The 21604-nt window shown below is 34.5% G+C and overlaps 1 protein-coding gene and 1 pseudogene across 2 annotated transcripts in view; one reads left to right on the top strand and one right to left on the bottom strand.

The window, feature by feature from the left end:
* Nucleotides 1–11494, top strand: part of LOC107877947 (probable UDP-3-O-acyl-N-acetylglucosamine deacetylase 1, mitochondrial) — a 31024-nt gene extending 19530 nt beyond the window's left edge. Inside the window, exons 7-8 of one of the 2 annotated variants that reach the window (XM_016724782.2) lie at nucleotides 10880–10933; nucleotides 11015–11156. In XM_016724782.2, the coding sequence (XP_016580268.1) occupies nucleotides 10880–10912 (33 nt within the window). In that variant the 3' untranslated portion in view covers nucleotides 10913–10933; nucleotides 11015–11156. Of the gene's footprint in view, nucleotides 1–10879; nucleotides 10934–11014 lie in introns of both variants that reach the window. The other variant, XM_016724772.2, reaches the window with a different exon arrangement.
* LOC124896042 lies at nucleotides 2069–3045 on the bottom strand (annotated as a pseudogene).
* Nucleotides 11495–21604: the final 10110 nt, after the last annotated feature.

The raw sequence follows: 21604 nt of genomic DNA on the forward strand, positions 1-21604 counted from the left end.
TTTCGAGCTCTTCATGGATGATTGAAAGCTTTTATATCCAATATAGTCCACACTCTCACTCTTGATATCAATTAGAAATTCCTTCATGTTATTGGAGCTTTCTGAGCTTACATCAGTCTCCCCTCCTTGAAAAGAATTCATCCTCGGATTCAACTCTTGCAAAAGAAAGGAGGGAACAATAACTAGACAGAGATTATCATAATCTTTTAAAGTAATGCCAATGCAACATTTTCAACACTAACTTGAGGTTCACTAAATAATTCACAAGTCAACACAAGCAAGTTGGCTATCACAATCAATTTAAAAAAAAAATCACATTCCTTAAATTCAAGCTTATCTTGGAGTGACTCATCAACACCATTATCAACAACAAGAGCCTTCTTTTTACACAAGGAATATTCATAATCCTCATCACATGTATTCAAAGAATCATCACAATAATTTGCACAAGTAACTTCACTTGGCTACAAATTCAACATGATTTTAATCACAAAGAAAAAATTTATTTTCTCAAAAGAAAAATGACTTCCACCTCAACTGAATTTTCCTTCAAGCTCACTTGAAGAAATAAAGTATTAGCGTTAGCCATTTTACCTTGAAATGCTCCTAAAATTTCTTCTTTACCTTTGCTTTTCTCATTTAAGCTCTCACTTGAACACTTGAAAAAGTTGTGGGTGTCTCCACCACCTCTTGAATTTTCAACAGTAAAAGACTCTTCATTATTGTTTGCTTCATGCCTTCATTTTCAAATATGTCTACAAAAGAGACATTACAACTAGGAACAAAGAATTAGCATTAGAGTTAAAACAAGGGAGATACTCCATCAAACTCTTTTTTTCTTCACTTTTCTCGAGTTTCTTTTCCTCTTTCTTTTCATTTTCAAATATTTCTCTTTTTTTGTGGCAACTCGCTCACTATCCTCAACTCAAGCCTCCTTTTTCCATTCTTGAATTGCCATTTGTCACTCCCTTATTTATACTCCCTTCGTCCCAAATTATGTGTCGCCATTTCCTTTTAGACCGTCCCAAAAAGAATGTCGCCTTTCTTATTCGGTAAGTTTTTTAAAACACAATTACAATTTTACCCTTAGTGGTCCCACTTGATTTTAAATACTATTACTCTTTTTTTATTTATTTTTTCAAGTAACAATCAAATCACTTCAATCAAAATTTAAGCCTTTTATTTTACCTTTCAACCAAAAATAGTAATGCCATAGAAAAGTCAAAGATTGACTTAAACCGATAATTTGGTGGAACATATTTTAACTTGGCTAAACAAGTTTTCAAGAATCTGAGGACTTAGATTTTGCAAAAATAACAACTGTCCCATTTGCTTGGCCACAACTCCAATTACACAATTCTTGTTATTTTTTTTCCTTTTATGCAACACAGCCCCGAAATACATTTAATGCAACATCGAATCAAGATATATTCACTGATGTGTACCAAAGTCCAGACGTAACAAAATGCTGAAAATAGAGTCCTCAACTTCAGTTGTACCACTCCTTTACAGGAGAGTGAAGCTGCCTCATAATTTGGAACTCTCACTTCAATGTCCCATTCTAATACACACACTACCATTACAAGGAGAAAAACAATTGTGTGAGACCACAACAAAAAGCTGACATTACGTACTAGCATGGACAAATAAGTAACGAACCCTTTTGCAGTAACAGCTTAAGCACCAGAAATTTATGTTGCCCGGAGCACAATTGATTTTTAAAACAAAACAAGATCACTCTTTAGAAGTTTTCAATTGTGAATCCATACGAGTTGTGTTTTATAAAATTACTGCAATAAGACCTCCACCACCAGAAAAACTCTCGGTCAATGGGATCTCTTCGCTGGAAGGAAGTAGACCTTGCTTCTCAACCCACTGTCGAGCCATATTGACAAGATTGCCACTGTTTCCTCTTAACACCCTCTTTTGCAGCGATATCTGCTTTATTGCCATATGGGATTTCAAAATGGGCAACACGTATTTAGATCCTCGATAATCTTAGAAACCCCAACAATGGTACCATTCTTTCTGTAAACAGAGAAGCCTTTCGGCCAAAATGAATCATGTGAGAGCATCTCCTGTGTGTGCTCTTCACAACCATATTGTCCACAATATGGGTATATTGATGGCAAAAATTGAATTGTTTAAGTGGTCCTACAGGAAGTAATCTGGTGGAGGCTTTTTAGCAGGTGCTCCTCTTGAATCCTGAGGAGCGGCTTCAAACACACGAAACTGCTTAGTAAGATTCTCGTCTAGATCAAGAACCGCGGCAACATTTCCACATCTGTAACAATAGTTCGGAGCAGACTAGACTATAACTATTTGATTATTGAACATGTGCACAGCATATGAAGTCTATGCTATTAGTATGGTTAAATGAAGTGACAACACTGCCACCAAAAAGAAAACCTGCACCACGAGGACTCAATCCCCGTCCATCAACGATGTCCTCTGGATCTGACCGTAGTAGGTCACACATAGCACCCTCATGTGGAACTTGTTGCTTCCTATCAATATTTTGAATCTGGTCTAATGTAGATATTGTAGAGAGAGACCACCATGAACAGAGAATATCTTATTCTCGATGAGAGAAGATAAGCTTAAGTAGTCAAATATATCCGTGCAATATCTCCAAACATTTACTGAACCATACTTCACTCATCATAGAATCCATATACCTATGTGAACTGGCAACTCTCATAGACCATAGTTACCTCTGATAAGAGTGATCCGATCTGGATATCTCACAGTAAGAGCTAATAGAAGAAGAAATGTCTCAACGGAGTAAAATCCTCTATCAACAAAATACCCTAGAAACAAGTAATTTGTCTTCGGACAATCACCTCCCACGTTGAATAGGTCTTTCATGTCATAAAATTGTTCATGGACATCACCACATATAGTAACAAGCGCATCAACTCTCTGGACATTACTTTCTTTAACGAGGATTTCCATTGCTTTAAGACAAAGTGCCTTAACTTCCAATTCCTTTAACGGTTCACATCTCTTCAGCTGCTCAATTTGCTTATCTAGTTCTGACATTTTTTCAACTTTCTCTGTTACCGACAGCGAGCGACGAGCTCCGTTTAACCAAAATGTACTGCTACAGGAGCATATGAGTAGTAGTAGCCGAAGAGAATTTGCTTTCTTCTCTACTGTTGCACCGCCGTTACACAATTCTTGTTTTCTAGTAGTTCCAATGCTTTTCTTCCGTGGAGAATAGATACAAACCCATTCTTCAAACAGCCCAACTCCGAGTACAACGTATGAATATGTTAGGTCTATTTCAGTCATTAACAGTACGAAAATACCCTTCACGAGATAGTTATTTGTGGAGCCTGCTAGTTATTGTTGGTTTTTAGCTTTGAAATTAAAGAAATAAAAGAGAAAGATGTGGAGAGAAAAAATACTGCAATTGTATTGTCAAAGGGAATTATTTTATTAATAACTCAAAGACATATATTTATAGCTAAATTTCTAACTAGACTTCAACTCAAATAAAGATAACTAATTCCTAATTCAAATAACAAAAGATAACTAATACCTAAGTCTAAGCCACATAGGATTCTAATAATTTAAAACTACTAAAATTATCTACTCCTTTATTTCTGAGACATATTTTCGACAGTTATCCTTGTGGGCATATACCTCAGATACAATATGTTTACTATCCATAGCCTATCAATTTGATTTTCCTTCATTTGGAGGCAGAGCTGTGTCGAACAAGGCGAAAGGAGAGGATATAGGTTATGAAGAAAGAAAAAACGTTGTTGCATCCAAATGATTAAAAGAAGCAACTTACATTAAAATCTCCAACATATGACCAGGTTGACAAAATTCATAACCAGAAATTCAATAAGCTGGATCCTGCCATGGATAACACATATCAAGTACTGTAAAAACTACTCTCTATCTCCTTTATTATTACAGTTCCAAGAAAATTCATTTCAGAAGAAAGAGAGGGAGTGAAAGATCAAATTGTGGATGCAGTAAAAGATCAAATACTAGACAGTAAACTCTATATCACACTATTATTACAGTCGCTTACAGATCAAAATCTAGCAAGCTTAAGCTATGGTTCAAAATATGAAGTTTAAACATGATTCTGATAATAAATCTTGAGGTGTATGAGCATCCCAAATTAACTAAGTAGTCTAGCAATTCAGGCAAAATGCAGTGCTTTGTTCATGTAGAAAGCAAAATATAATTGAATCTGAAAGGCACAACCTTTGATAACTTAATTGTTGCAGTGTTTCAAGCAATGAATAACTACATACAGAAAACAAAGGGAGCGCGCCAAGTAATCCTGCAGCTAAACCACCATTTATGATCAAAAAGATTATGCAGATGACCGCAAAATACAATTATCATCAATCCACTAATGAATAGTAGAAGAAAAAAGATAATTATACCACATACACAATCATTTCAAACTTTATGTCAGGTTCACTGACAAAAGAAAGAACTACACTGCCAACTCAAATTACATTACGATCACTATGTCTATACACAATCATGAGCACAAAAATTACATTATGATCACCATGTCTATACACAATAATAATACTCCTAACATATTTGACAAAACATCATTGTAGAAATTACATGATGATCACTATGACTATTCCTTTTATGTTATGCCACCCACCATGTTTAATGGTGCATTACGCTCTTGCTTACTATTCTCTATCTTGAGCCGGGGGTCTATCAGAAACAGCCTCTCTACTTCTTTGGAGGTAACGGTATGAACTGCATACAATTCTACCCTCCCCAGACCCCACTTTGTGGGAATGCATTGGGTTTGTTGTTGTTGTTGTTGATCACTATGACTATATACAAAAGTTTAACATACTTGACAAAACATCATTCCTACTTCAAAATAGATAGCTTTACCATAATAACAAACCATATCATTGTTGAAGTAGAGCTGAAGCTTGATTGACGAAATAAATATCACAACGAAGTTGGAGAGGAAGATTGCTTTCTCTTTCTAGTCCATTTTTGTTCAAATGAGGCACTTTGTAGTTATTGTCGCCATTATCTTTCATCACCTCAATCATACAAGATTGTAAAGTAAGAAACACATGATTGAGTTGTTCCGCTTTCATTTCATCAAAAGATCTTTCCACCGCTTCTACTAATTCATCAACATTTTTAGGTGTCTTTTGATATTGAAGAGATTGGATCACTCTAAAAAAAACCAAGATCTAAAACATTTAAATTTGGACTGTTTGGTGGTTGAAAACAAAGTCTAATGTCAAATCCATCTTGTTGGCAGCTTCAATAAATTCCAAATCATTGTTACCAATATGTGGCCTTGCGTTATCTTGTTGTATAAAGATAGGATTATATGAATCAGAAGCTGGCCATTTTGCTCTAATAGCAGGAAGAACTTCTCGATCAAGCAAGCTCTAGTGATCTCTTTAGTTACTGAATGGGTTTTGTTTCCATAGTTCCTACTGTTCGATTTTTACTATTCCTCTTAGCTGGTTCCTTAACTACAAATTGGAAAATGCCTATTTTTCCAGAAAACAACTCAATTCCATTTTCATCAAATCGAGGACGTGCTACAGCAGCTATAAACATAACCTTTGGGATAAAATTTTTACTTTTGCAAGAACGATATGGATTTGGCTCATGTTCTTCGGGAAGCAGGTAGTACCTTTCCCTTTTTTTTGGACAAAAAAACCCTCATTTTGTCGATATGAACATAATTAAACATATTCATAAATATGGGAATTATGTGGATTGTATTTTGATCAATCATTGAGAAGCAGTATTAAAGTCGTACCTTTTTGTTTTCTTCGGTTAACTGAGGCTTGATGGAATTTGAATATGTTCGAATAGTTCCATCCTTCACACGCCGAAAGATGGTTGATTTTGCCATGTTCATCGCAAAAGCCAAAGATTGAATATTTGTTCGACGACAAAGTGGAATGTCTTTAACTTGATTAATGTCGACTTCAATCTGTTTTCTTCCAACTCTGCCTTTAAGTCTTAAAGACACATCTAAGGACGTACCATTATCAACTGATGATTTCCAAATGCGTTGAATAGTTCTTATTGATTTCTTGAACAAGATAGCAGCTTGTGTTATAGATCCGTCTTTAAGATTTCCTTCCTTGCTTTCTTTCAAAAGAAACTTAAAATTGCTTGACATTCTTCTAATTTCAATCGCTTACTTTTGGTGGTTGAATCTATAGGTACGAAAAACCTCATCTTTGAAGTAATGGCAAAAATAAGAGAGAGGATGAAGGAAGAATCCAAAAATCATCCAAAAAAAAAAAAGAAAAAAAAGCAGTAACCAGAAAATACAGGACATCTCTATATTTACACTAACACTTGCTAAAAATTCAAACAAAAAGAAAGTTTTCCGCCACAAAATTGAAATCAAAATCAAATTAGAAAGGTAACTTTTCGCGGCAAATTTGTACATGACAACAAATTCGTATCTGAAAAACTTTACTCTTTGTCAAAGCTGTGCAAGTGTTGTACCGTTTTAGACTTTTTTTACTCCACTAGTAATACTGTACTACTTTAGAGTACATTTTTATAGTTAAAATAATAAAAGTGCATAATGGTCCAATATTTTTTTAAGAAGGATAATTTTGTAACTTTAACAAAGTCAATACTTATTTCTTAAATATCGTGTCCGGTCAATTGGCGACACATAATTTGGGACGGAAGGAGTATTAATCTTTTCTCTCTCATTATTATTTAACATTGGGCAAGACCCAAATATTCCTTTTGAAGGATTAGGATGACTTTTCACTTCAACTTTGAACTTTACACTAAGAGAATCATCAACTTTGCTCTTCACGTTATTGTCTTTAGCAATGCCATCTTTTTTCTCAAGCTTTGGCTTTCTTCTTGGCAATTTTAACAACTCCAAATATCTTTCTTTTACCTTTAAAAGTGTAGATGACACAAAGAAATATAGGCCGACACGACACTTGTTAGTCTTTTTATCAAAAATAGCTTCTTTTCCAATTATCCAAGATCTTTTAAGTAACAAATGACAAGCTTCATTGAGATAGCATCACATAGTACTTCATCATGAAACTTGCCAAGTTGAAACTTCAGTAAAATTTGTTTTGTGATCTCTAAAGTTCGTTTTCCATTTGGCCATGACAATCCACATGGTTGAGGATGTTTTCTAGTCTTCAACTTTAAGTGCTCAACCTTACTTGGACTTGCAATATTTATGAAACTCATGTTATGTATAATCATGGCACCGCAAAGTCCTTCAATTTTACCATGAATATGAAACATGTTCTTTCTTTCTTCCACTAGTTAATGCATGCTTTATTACATTTATGTCGTTCAAAATGATCTCCATTTATCAAAGCATTCATATCATCATTAGGCCTATGCACAACATTTTTACTATAAGTATCATATCCATTCACATTTTGCCTCAATTCTTTTGTGAAAGGTCTACCACACCCTCCTCCAACAAAACAAACATAAAAACCACTATCATTCTCATGTTTAGAATCAGAATCATAGTAAGAAGTTGAATAAGAATATTCACCACGAGTTTCCTCATTATCATCATCAAGCTTATAGTGACTTTCTTCACCATTAGATGCATTCTAAGAAGAGTATGTGAAAAAGTCATATCTTGAAGGGTCACCATCTTCAAAGTCATTATTGGAATCATAAAAATCTCAACACTTACATTTTCACCATAAGATCCAGATCCACAATCTTCATCATAATAACTTTCGTTATCCTCACAATCATAGTCTTTAAAATCATCATCACAAGGATCATCCGAAACTATGAAAGACATGCTTGCAACCAACCGAAGGTAGAAACAAAATTAAAGTACCTCACATATTCACTCCCTCACATGTATCACTCAACACTAGTGTGTACGCTCAAGGTCAAGGCTTTTAGATCTCACTCAATTAATCTCACCAACTCTTGCTTTTTTTCCTCTCAAGAGAATTTCCTCAAATTTCTTCAAGAATCAACAACTCAATCAACTCAAAGTAAGCATTCAAATATCGGTTTGGAGTGGAGTTTATGTAAATCAAGAAAGGGCAATTAAAAACTACGGGACAAAGAAACAAATATACAATGAAATAGAAGGAAAAAATATGAAATAAATTGGCACAAACGGATTAAATGCACAAAAACTAATTTAACATTAAGTATGAACTGATACTCAAAGTACACTAGCTAGAATTAACAAGAAAAGGAAGATAAAACAAGTTGGAAGACTATACGTTAAAAGGGGAAAGATTGGGCCTATTTTTGTAATTTTCATATTCATCTTCTTCTCCAAGAAGTTCAATTTTTTTTTTTCTTGAACCAATCTCCTTTAATACTTTAATAAAATGAGCTCAAATTTGAGGTGCAACCTCCCTACAACTCTATCAACAACTTCCAACCAACAATTTCTTCAAACAAAAACTACAACAACAACAACAACAAACCCAGTGTATTCCCACTTAGTGGGGTCTGGGAGGGGTAAGATGTACGCAGTCCATACCTCTACCTCTGATGAAGTAGAAAGGCTGTTTCCGAAAGACCCCCGGCTCAAGTCACGAGATATCACACAAACACATAGTACAGCACAGAAGCAGATGACATAACATAGATACGGCACCCATAAGGAATATAAAACAGAGTAAAGCAGGAATGCAGGAATATACAGCGGAGGAAAGCACACATATTCGTAATAAACATGGAACACGGAACACGGAACATTGAATACGGAATCATAACAGGAATACACCCCCACCAATTTATTCCCTACACTAGCGACCCGAACTGGCCCTAATCCTCTGCCGTAATTCGCATCTTCCATACCTTCCTATCTAGGGTCATGTCCTCGGTGAGCTGTAACTGTTCCATGTCCCGCCTAATCACCTCACCCCAGTACTTCTTCGGTCTACCCCTACCCCGTCTAAAACCATCCAACGCTAGCCTCTCACACCTACGGACCGGGGCATCCGTGCCCCTCCTCTTCACGTGTCCGAACCATCTCAATCGTGCTTCCCGCATCTTACACTCCACTGAAGTCACACCAACCTTCTCCCGGATAGTCTCATTCCGAACTCTATCCCCTCGGGTCAGTCCACACATCCAGCGCAACATCCGCATTTCTGCCACCTTCATTCTTTGGATGTGGGAGTTCTTAACTGGCCAACACTCCGCTCCATACAGCAAGGCCGGACGGACTACCACCCTATAGAATTTGCCTTTAAGCTTGGGCGGCACCTTCTTATCACACAGCACCCCCGATGCGAGTTTCCACTTCATCCATCCCGCCCCAATACGGTGCGAGACATCCTCGTCAATCTCACCGTTACTCTGGATCACGGACCCGAGATACTTGAACTTATCCCTCTTCCCTACCTCCTGTGCTTCTAGCCTCACTACTACCTCATTCTCCCGCCTCACGTCATTAAACTTACATTCCACATACTCTGTCTTGGTTCTGCTCACCCTGAACCCTTTAGACTCCAGAGTTTGCCTCCACAACTCTAATTTGTCATTCACACCCCCTCGAGTCTCATCTATCAGGACTACATCGTCTGCAAAAAGCATACACCACGGCACCTCCCCTTGGATACGCCGCGTCAACACATCCATTACTAACGCAAACAAAAAGGGACTAAGAGTAGATCCCTGGTGCAATCCTGTCAGGACAGTGAAATGCTCTGAGTCTCCTCCCGCCGTCCTCACCTGGGTTTTCGCTCCCTCATACATATCCTTAATTACTCTGATATATGCCTGCGGTACTCCACTCACCTCCAGGCATCTCCTTAAAACATATCCTTAAAACAACAAATCCCATTTTCAAGCTTCTTCGAAGCTTCAAATCTCAACAATGGCTTCCAATTTTTCTTTTGTTGTGTATTCTTGATTTTCAACTAAGAAACAACAATATGTAGTTCAAGGAACCTAAGTTGCTCGGACTCTCCAAAAATGTTGCCGCACCCGTGTCAGATCCTTCAGAAATACACTATTTTTGGAGGATCCAACACATACCTGTGGATATTTTTGAAGAGTCCGAGCAACTTAGCAAGGAACAATATCAAACAACCTCCAAATCAATTTCAATTTTCTTTTTCCATTTTCCTTCTTTTGAATTTCAAAAACTACTAGCCAAGGATTAAAAATTGTAGGAACATTTCTTCAGCCTTGCTCTGATACCAATTGATGTATTACGAGATACACGAAAAAGATATTCAAGAGATAATTAAGAAATCGAGGAAAGAATGAGAAGAAAGAAAGGTTAATCTAACAATTAAATATACCTATAATTTACTAGATTAAATCATGAAAGAAGAGAATGAACTCATACCATCGAATTCTTACCAAGAAGTGGTTCATAAAGAGATAAAAAAAATAACCCTAAGCTTACAAAGGAGGCACACAATATCCCAAAATCTAACTCTAAAGTGAGGACATAAGGACTATTTATAGTAATCTTGCAAAAATAGCCAAATTATAAGAATGACCAAATTATTAAAATAGCCATTTGGATATTTATAGCCTTGAAGTCTTCCCCCAAGCTTATGATGGTTGGAAGAATGCTCCAAAGTCCTTAATGACATTTATGATTGTAATCACTCCTTTCATAAATCCATTTGAGCATTGCTATGAACTTTAAAAGATCTTTTAATAAATCTTCCGTGACTTCGAGCTCTTCATGGATGATTGAAAGCTTTTGTAGCCGTCCACATCCTCACTCTTGATATCAGTTAGCAATTCCTTCATGTCATTGGATTTTTTCGGGCTTACATAATATTATGTCTCACTCAGCTTGATATACATGAAATTATGGGTGAGACGGTTGTGGCTATTACTACTTGCTTGTGATTCATTGCTGTTATTTGACCAATGCATTGTATTTAACAAGGCTGTAATGCTGAAATATCTTTCGGATTGCTGAAAATCCAACATTGGATTGAGGGTAAACATCTTTTACTATTTCTCGGAAATAGAACAATATGCTAATAATTTTCAGCTGCTTAAGTAAACCTCATTTGCCCAGGGCGGACATGCACTGCATACGAATTTTGCTCGCCGCTTATCAAGAATCAGCTGAGCGAGACGTGGTGCTCAAGATATTGTTGTTGGTAATAGCCTTTATTGTTCGAGTCTCTTCAAGAATGTAACTGGACCCAACTTTTGACCACATTATCACTTGGGTGGTAATTGGCAAGACTCAAAAAGTGTGCGACCAAATCTTTGGCAAAAGGAGTTACACCTGCTCATTTCACCAAAGTTTTTCAGACATTTCGTCACCTACAGAAATCAGAGTAGCTATTATAAGACGATGATTGAAAATCGTTGTATTATTCGATGACTGCATGTTATTTGTATGTCGTCTTGTAGTACAGGTTGGACGCAGGAAAGTTTGTCCTCAAGTAATACCATCTACATTCTTGATTAAAAGAAGATACCGTTACTTATATTAAATCACTTTTTCCATTCAATGATTTAGAATATACTATATCACTCTTTATTTTTATTTTCTTGGTTTCAACAACATACCCAGTATATTTTTTTGGTTTCATTCTAATATATATATTTTTTTCGTTTTTCCTACTTTTTTATTTGTAAGCTACTCATTATGTGTGTTGCACGTGTATGTTGAATTATGTGATACACAATTTTATAAAATAATAAGCTTTACGTATGGAGGATTGATGTAAATCATGACATGTTCGACGACTCTAATTTAACGTCCTATGAGGAGGCTTTACTCGATTGGTAATGAAGTTACTGTTTTGACTTAATTAATTGTCTTTTCATTTATTCACTAAAACGTGTAGACGACATCTTATCTGAATCTCTAATCATCATAAGAAAGCAACACCAAAATCAACCATTAATTTGTACTGTTTGATGTACATGTTTCGACACATTGAGAAAGACTGTCCATCTTTAGTTAGGTGCATTCGGGCTCAATACTGATATACATCAGTTTTAGTTCCTATTCTTCCAGAAGGTTCAAAGAACTTCGCCACATTTTCGAGTGAAGATGCAGATCTACTACAATTAACTAAAAATTCTTGAAGCATCAATTTTAAGCATAGTCCCCAAATATGCAAACATTAGACATTTTCTGTCAGGCGAAAAAAGAACATGCTCATTTAAAAGAGACGAGAGAAAAATGAATGAACATCTCCATGTATCTGGGGAACAAAAATGGTAGAGTAATGGGCAAGTAAAACATCTTAGTAAGGCACCAAATTTTGTGCCCATATTAGGATAACCTATGGATCTCCGATCCCAGACTGTGACAAAATAATTTGCAATGGGAGTTCTTATTTAGACGAGCGATAGTTCTAGCCCCATTCAACACCACACCAAAATATGCTCGAAAACCAGCACAGAGATGAAGATCCTCATGAAATTCAAGGTCTCATAAATGATATGGTATTTACCTGGTCAACATTGGCTAATGACAGAACAAAAAGCAATCTTTCACATGAAAATTCAATATTAAGAACATTTAAAACAAGTAGAATAGACACATTTTCACGCCGTTTCACTTCCAAGTTCCAACTTAATAAGGTGAACAAAATCAAATCATAAACCGAAGCAACTTGTAAATTGAGTCAAATCGAAAAAAAACCCGACCGGTGGTGTGGCTTGACTTGATTTGGTGTTAAAAAAACCTAACTATAATTGATTTGCTTTGTTCTTAAATAAAAAAAGGTCAAACAAAATCGAATCAACCCGATATTAGGTATGTACAATTATTACAAATATTTAATACATAAAAATATTTACAAAGTAATTTATACATATTTCTTAAACTTGTTCATTGCTTTTATCTTTGGGAAAAGGACACGGGCTAACCTTTTTAAAAAAAATGGCCCATAATTGAAAAGGTGGACAACCTTAGCCAGTCAACCCAATTTAATTATCCTTTTTAGCCATTAGGCCTAATTGACACATGCAGTTTCTATACTCAATTGATACACTTTTATACTACATTGATACACTTTTATATTATATTGAGACACTTTTTAAAAAAGAGAAATGAAATTCTATGCAACTACATGCAGTTCCTATAACCAATTGTACATGCAGTTCCTATAACCAATTGATACTCTTTTATACCATATTGATATACTTTTATACTACATTGATACACTTTGATACTGCATTGATACACTTTTATATTACATTGATACACTTTTATACCACGTTGATACAGTATACATACCACATAAATACACCTTTTACAGAGAAAATTTGTGCAAGCATATGCAAAATTTATTAAATCCTGTACCCATACTGTCCAAACATTCCTTAATTTTTTTTTATTGAAAAGAGAGAGATAGTAGAAAAAAAAAAGTCAAAGTGCTGCTATAGTGTTAACTCATATGAAAAGAGATAAAACAATTATGGGTGGACTTGTATTTCATGTTTTTATTTCCGTGATCACATCTGAAAAAATAAATAGGTGGACAAAGTGGACTTTTCTCAAAAAAAAAAAAAGTTAACAACATTAAAAGAAAAAAAATAGTGAAAAACAAACAAAAAAAAATAGGAAGAAAGAGAATGTAACCTGTAAAATAATTGACATTAAAAATTAAACAATAAATAAGGAAAAGACAAAAAAAATAGGATAGTAGCAACGATAGAAAAGCCTAATGCTATCTATTGGAATTGCCAAATCAATGGCTATATCAGTGGAAATATTTTAGGCGAGGTGACATTTATGTCCTTTTCCCTTTATCTTTCAACGTATTATTTCAAGTTTAAACTAAGAATTTTGAATGGTTCAATAAGTTTTATAACCCATAGATATTAGTAACTCAAATAAAACCCAAATCAATACTAATACAAACAAAAATATTCAATCAAACACTCTCCCATAGATATTAGTAGCTCAAATAAAGCCCAAATTAATACTAATACAAATAAAAATATTCAATTAAACACTAGGAATTACAATAATGTTAGATATCTATTTTTTAGTTTCGCATAAATACATAACATAGATTTTTTTAAATATTTAGTGTTATTTTTTATGAGACACCTAAGATAGTTGTATCTTGCTAGGACTAAAGAAATATTGGAAGCACAAACTAATTATATGTTTGTATGAAGAATTTACCGGGAAAATCCAATAAAACTCAAAAAATTTAAAATAATCCGAAGTTGAAAAATTCAAATTTTATTGGTTTGATTTATAGATTTAAAACTCCAACGCAAATGTTTTAGTTTGGTATTTAAAAATTTTGAACCAACCCGATCCACGAAGAACCCTAGATACAATTGAATACCATATTCTCAACTATAATCAAACCTCTCTATGATGATGTCATTTGACTGAATATTTTTCGACTGCTATAGCGAGATTGTCACGACTTAAAATAGGCATGCGATGACACTTGTCCCACCCTCCGGAGAAGTAAGCCAAACCTAATCCAAGAAACAAGAAATAAAGTGAATCAAAAGTGAAATAGTACGAACAAAAGAATTCTAATAGTATAAGTGTGTGTGTGTGTATTTATATACACACACATATTTATATATACACACACACGCACGCATACATACTTATACTATTGGGATGCTTTTCTAGTTGTCATCAGTAGAAGTCTCTAAATATAGATTGATAATAATAGTTAAAGTATCTTAAATGTAGCTAAGCATAAGATAAATAAAGAGAGATCTGGATAGTTTGGAGTCCACCAGCACTATCTCGATCGGTGCACCGTCGGTGCTGAAAAAAATAATCTACAAGCTGTTATTTGGTCCAATACCTGCACGGGATGCAAAAACTAAGAAAAAAAAAAGAGAAGCAAGGGTGAGTACAAAACTACATGTACTCAGTAAGCATCATCGATAATCGATCATAATCTAAAGCTATGGCGAGAACCACCACCTTAACTACCCAAGGTATCCTAAACAATCTATAACTTTCCAAATCATAGTACTTCATCCTATCAGGATAACTCAATACAACGGTCAACACGTATGTCAAATATAGGGTAGGCAAATTGATATAAGTGAGTCAACATTATTCATTTATATTCAACAACAAAGAAAGTCCTTTGTGAAGAAGTCACACAAATACTATAAAATAAGCTTAATCAATTATCATTAATCAAATATTATGGGATAGAAACATAGAGAGGTGTATATAAATAAGGGTGTATCTCATGCTACCAAAAGGTGCTATCCATCTATCTTTTGATCAAGCCACTGTTGTACCTCACATTTCATAATGCCCCAACCTCCCAATCAATATAAAATGAAATAAGATAATCTAATGAAGTGAAATGAATGCTTAAACACAATATCACAAACAAGGTGCTATCACAGTAATATAATAGATCATGGACTGCCCAAATCTAACTTGGTTCATGCATTAAGCCTCAATTCTTACAAGTCTATTCATACTTTATGTATTCTTTACAGACTCATTATTTCATCAATAATGATAATACTAACATAATTACCCCCTAACAAGGCACTAAACCCCAATCATCACAATAAAGTTTGCTAACAAGATTCAAGCTCTAAGATAGGCGTTCAATAATAATTATTTGAGAATTCACTAGGTTATCTATCTACATTTTACTGTAAGGATATTTAATAATAGTGACACTAAGTAATCAAGCCAATAATCCAAATACAGTCCATCAAAGACTATGGTTCCCACGAAGATGCTCTCCATCTCACCTAAGCAGGTCCTTCAATCCTTAGCGATACGCAGAATATAACAAACAAGCATAAGCCATATAAACACTTTGGAAAAAGTCTAGGTACATCTCAACTTACCTTAAATAAAGATCTGCTAGCCCAAACGCAAGTCCAAAACCTCAACTGGAAGCCCAACTCCCACGAATCAACACCAAATGCATCTAATCCCTTAAAAATATCACTTACAAGTCAAAAGAAAGCTAATGATACCCATATTGATCCTATCCATGATAGGTCCAAATGGGTTCGAAAAATGAGTTTAAAAATAAAAAGGATAACTAAAATTTTATTTTGTAAATTTTTTTACCTATATTGTTAGGAACGTACAGCTAAAAACCACACAAAAATGAGTTAAAATAAAGGTCCAAATCAAAGAAAAACTATCTTTAAGCTTTACCAGCAAAACCCTAAAAAATCATATTTCAAATAAAAAATTTGAAGATGAAAATGTGAATTAATAAATGAAAAATAGTGAAATACTAGTTTATAAGTTCACCTGAAGTTCAAAGATTGAAAACCACATTAAAACTCTCAAAACAAGCTTGAAAGCTTTGAAAATGATGAAATAGTTTTGAATTTCAACTTGCATTAGAATTCTTGAAAAACAGAATGAGTATTCTTGAAAATGAGAAATATAAAATTGTAATCACATATACAATTATTATACAATAAAAATGCATTGAGAATCATCAAAATTCGACTTTTCTAGCTCTCAAAATGTCAAAAATATGAAATAAATTCAGTTTGGTCTTAAACTAAGCGATGGTCACTAAAGCGACACTTTGTCTGCTAAAGTGATCTAGTAAAAGGATAAGAATACCACTAAAGCAGTTAAGTAATCACTTTAGCGGTCGGTCAAATGGTGAACGACCGCTAAAGCAGTCAACCAGCCACTTTAGCGGCCATACCAGTATCAATAATTTCAAAACTTATTTTTGACCCTTAGAACTCATTTAGAATACTATGAACATGAACTAATAGTGAAAATTGATTATAAAAAACATTTAGGATCCAATAAAATCATTGTATTTATGCAGAAAGATCATTTACAATAAATTAACTCCCAACAACTATTTTACTCATGTATAGGCTATTTTAACTAGTTTCTGAACGGAGAGTTAAAATATAAAACAAAGGTTTGAGATTCAAACTAACTAGGTTAATAATCCAAATATTGATGTTTCAGATCTAATAAAACTGTTCAAATTGCCATCCGACACTCAGAACATCAAATGTTGATCAAAGTCAACTATATAGCTTTTAAAGCCTCTCAAAGCTGCAAACTCTCTCAAATCATTACTGATTAATTGGGAGCTGTGCCAACCATCCTCACAACTCATAAATGAGATAAATCAATCATGGGGAAGACCAAAAAAGCAACAATATAAATTTCTAAATTTGAAAATGAGGGTCATCATAAAATGTTATAGAGAATGTATAATATAACGTCATATGAAAGTCACTTCCAAAGAAAGCTTGGACATTGCAGTGAAATGTTATTATAGAGGATGAATATTATAGAAAAATATGATTGTAGATTCAAATATAAATGATCAAAACTACAAGAAATAAGCAAATCAATATATCATAATCTCTTAATAAAAATTAAATTTATGTACTTTCACTAATCTGTTACATTTCCAAGTCATCTTTCTCAAACATAGAAGCAATGTAGAAGTTTAGAATAAAAAAAAAGATGCTTTTTAACTAGATTGAGACCTAGCACCCATGGATATGATCTAGTGTTTAATGAACTAGATTGAGAAATATATAATAGGTGATTTCTTTTGATGCCTCGGCGGACATAATCAGGAAATGGAGTTTTATAACAACAGTTAGGTAATGAAAGATACAAACATGAGCTTAAATAAAATATGAATATGTCACTAACTAAGAGTGTGTTTGATAAGTGAAGAAATACATTTTTTAAGCGAAAAGGCATCGAAACACCCCTAAACTTGTACAACAAACTTAATATAGACCTTTAACTCCACAAGTAGTTATTTACCCTCCTAAATAACTTTCAAGTGAATTAAGTACCTCCCTAAAATTTTAATACAACTCTCACAATTTTCATTTGAGCCATAGCCTAGAATACCCACCGTAGCTATAGGGTTATATTAAGCTTAACTTTTTACTTGCATGACCTTAGGTTGGAACTAGAGACCCTTAGTATAAGATTTATTATAATACTTAGTGCTTTGGGAAATATTCTTAGTGCTTTGGGAAATATTCTTTGGTTAGTCCTCCAGTATCTGTGCTTATGTTTAGATTAGTTTTATGAGTTTTATATTGATATCCCTTTACTTTGTTTATTATTAGGCTCGAGGCCTTGATTACAAGAATGGTTGGATATGAGGTTAGGTCTCTATGTCCTGAAGGAGTCTTGGCTTAGTCATAGATGCTTATCTGCTTACATATCAATTGTTTGGATACTAGTGATGACAAGCACATATTTACACATACTAATGCTTATTTAGTGGTACAATTCCAACTAAAAGCTTAAATTTTCCTAATTTTTTTACCTAAAAAGGATTGATTCCCACTCATTACTTTTAAAACAAATTTTTAAATGAATGCCGTACCACCCTTATTAATTGTTTAAGTTCTTTAAACTAAACATACTATCTTGGAGATTTAGATCAAGGAAAATTCTGATGGATTCTTGATCCACTAATTTATAACTATTACTTAATTTGGTCAAGGAAGATTCTATCCCTTTCTACATTATTTTTCCATTTTAGTCTTGAGTTTAATTCGGGCACCACACTTTATGAATTTTTAGTTATTTGGCCTTGATTCAAATTCGCGCACTTATTACGCATGCTTGGATGGAGTGGATTTTTTATAGATTATGGAAGTCCTAGTTTGATACAAGGCAATGTATATAGATATCCTGAGTCCTCTATGGGCCCCTTTTTTCTGATGAGCCATAATATTAGAGGAGGGTGGTCGTTGTAGGTCCTACCCTTATAAGCTACTAAGCTGGGGAAGGTGTACTTGTGTTGGGTATGAAACTTGGTTTAGCCTGAATCACCTAGGTAGTATGCATCATCTATAGGTAGTATGATTGTACGTTATTGTGCGTGCCCATCTTATTGGTGGGGGGAGGGGGGTTGGTTAGGTTATGTTTATTGTTGTGTACCTTCTGGGCTTATGGGGGCAAATTATGATATTTGTTGTTCGGTTGTATTTGATTTTGTGTTATTTGATTATTATTGTATAGCTCGTGGCAGGGTGAATATTCGCATGCACTGGATTCTTAGGTATATTCTGTGGTCCCTTTGTTTTTTAGCATTGCTAGTCATAATATTAGGCAATCTTATTGTTAACTTACTTTAAGAAGGATACATGTGCATACCACTATTTTTGATTTACACTGATGCACTTCTTATAGTGATTTAGGTTTGTAGATTAGCTCCCTCAGATTAGAACCTTCATGTTTATCTTCTTGTACAATACTGTTGGATATTCATTTATTCTCTACCTGCTCTTTTGTATATCACCTCCTTTCCTCGTACTACTATTATATATCTTTTTTTATTGTATTTTTTCTAACTACCTATTGTATCACACTCATGTCTATAGTTACTTGTAGAATATGGTAGTTTGTCTTTACCTCTCCATAATCATTACTATTTTTCATTTCTTAGTTAGTTGCTTATAATGTATGTTCTTGCCTTACATGTTATTTATAATTACATTATCTTATTACCTCATGTTTGGTACTATTACTATACTTCTGCACCATGCAGATCATAGTACAAGTTTCAAACACCCAAGAATGTGGCCTTGCAAAAATTTTTGGTTGATTGGTAATGATCATGATATGTGTTGTGTTATATCCTTGTTGCATGTTGTTTCTAACTTGTGTAAAGGTTGACTTGATGCATGTTGATGTGTTAACTTGTTTTTATTCTTGCCTCGCCTCTCATTCGAGGGCACATGGTCTAAGTGAGGGAGAATTGAAGAACCTAGACTTAAACCCTTATAATAAAAACAAATTTTGGAGTCTCTGGGGTAGGTACGGTTAAAGGGCTTGAGTCGTACCCTTGGTCATGACTCATACCTTTCTCGTCCTCCTCTCTTATATCCTAGATAGAATGCTAAGGTAGTATACTGGTTTCTATATGACTTGACCTTCTCTCAATCATAACCAATACATATGAGTCTTATGTAACTCAACCATGAAGAGAGAGACCTCAAACTAAGTGGACTGTTTTAGTTATGAGTGGTCTATATGAGTTAGGTCACAAGTCATACCCTTTTGATACAACTCAAGGGTGTCTAGTCATACCTTAACCAGTGTGGTTAACCTAGGAGAGTTCTAGGGTATGAGTTAGGGTACCACTAGTACCCTTGTTCACGATTTCCACATGAACCATATAGGGGAGTCGTACTCCTGCACAAGTATACTTTCCAGCTTTTTATAAAGGACCTTTTGGTCATTTCCCTTGCCTAAAACCCTAATTCCTTGCACTATATAAGGCATGGTAGACTCCTAAGTCTTCATTTACAAGACTTGAGTATTCCAAACACTCTAAAAAGCTTCTTGGAGCAAGATTGGAGGCTAGGGTTTGGAGGGTGTTCATTTAGTGGCAAGAAGAAGTCAATATTTTTGGTGTGTCATCTTGTTTAAGGAATGTATCTCTTACCCTATTTAAATAACTCTAAACCTATGTATTTCACACATGGATTAGTAAGTGTACATGGTGGTTTTGAATAAAATGGCAAGGGTTTTTGATACCTATAAATAAATAATGATGATTCTTGCTTATACTTGTGTTGATACATATTATTGATGGTAGATTGTATATGCGGGTGCTTGTGGTATGTTGTTTTACATGGGTGTATTAAGTAACCCTAATATTGATGATATCTACCATAAAATAGCCTTGTTAAAGGTATGCACATAAAGTGTTTGTGAAAATATCTAAGTGAGTTGTCTAGTAAAATATTAGTGATGTGTTTAGCTAGAGAAATGGCCTGAGGAGTATAAATGGTTGACGTATTGTAAAAGGTATTATGAGTCATGTATTGTGTAATTGATGATATTGTTGGGATAATGGCTAATACGGGGTTAAGGCCCTAAACATGAAAATGAACTTATTTTGGGTGTTGAACCCAAAGATGGTGAGAATATGGTGTACGCTTGCCAATGTAATATGAATGATTCTGTGGGTCTTGATGACCGTAAATTTAATGAATAATATGTTGTATCAAAGCATTTGTCCTATTTACATGATGAGTGGTTAAATAGTCTTGTGAAGGCCAAATGTGTATCTAGGTAAAAAGGTCTAGTGAACATGAATGCGTCATGATAATGTCTAAGTGAATGTGAATACCTTTGAATGCTTGGAAGTGGATGATAATAACCTTGTTAAGCATGTAATGCATTAGCTTTTGGCTTAAATGAGGCAATGTCCCTTTTTGTATAAATGTTTGCTAACTGGTATTGTGTTGGTGTGGTTAGTCATATAATTTATTAATCTTTAACTATGTTGGTTTGATGGTTAAGAAGAGGGGTTTATTTCTCTAAACTTGAACTTGAATTGTAAATAGTTTGTGTGGGTCCCGAGGACCATAACTTGAATTGCACGATGAATTGAATAGAGGCATTGTCCTATTAAGATGGTTGAGCAATGAAGGCTCCTATAAGGACCATGTGGTCATGTATGGTGTTGAAATGTCTAAATAAGCTAAAGCTCTTGAATGTTTGGTGTTTCTCTATTATGTGACAAGAATGATATGGATGCTAATACATGATCTAGTGGGTTAAGAGTTCAAATGTCGACTAATGATGGCAATGTGATGGGTTGTGGCTAGAGTCCATTGCCTTATTAAATGACTTGTGGTCAAAGAACTTCATCTAATAGCTTGTGGTTGGATTACATTTCTTAAAGAGATCTCT

This window comes from Capsicum annuum, chromosome 1 (assembly GCF_002878395.1).
Source record: "Capsicum annuum cultivar UCD-10X-F1 chromosome 1, UCD10Xv1.1, whole genome shotgun sequence".
In the NCBI taxonomy this organism is placed as follows: domain Eukaryota; kingdom Viridiplantae; phylum Streptophyta; class Magnoliopsida; order Solanales; family Solanaceae; genus Capsicum; species Capsicum annuum.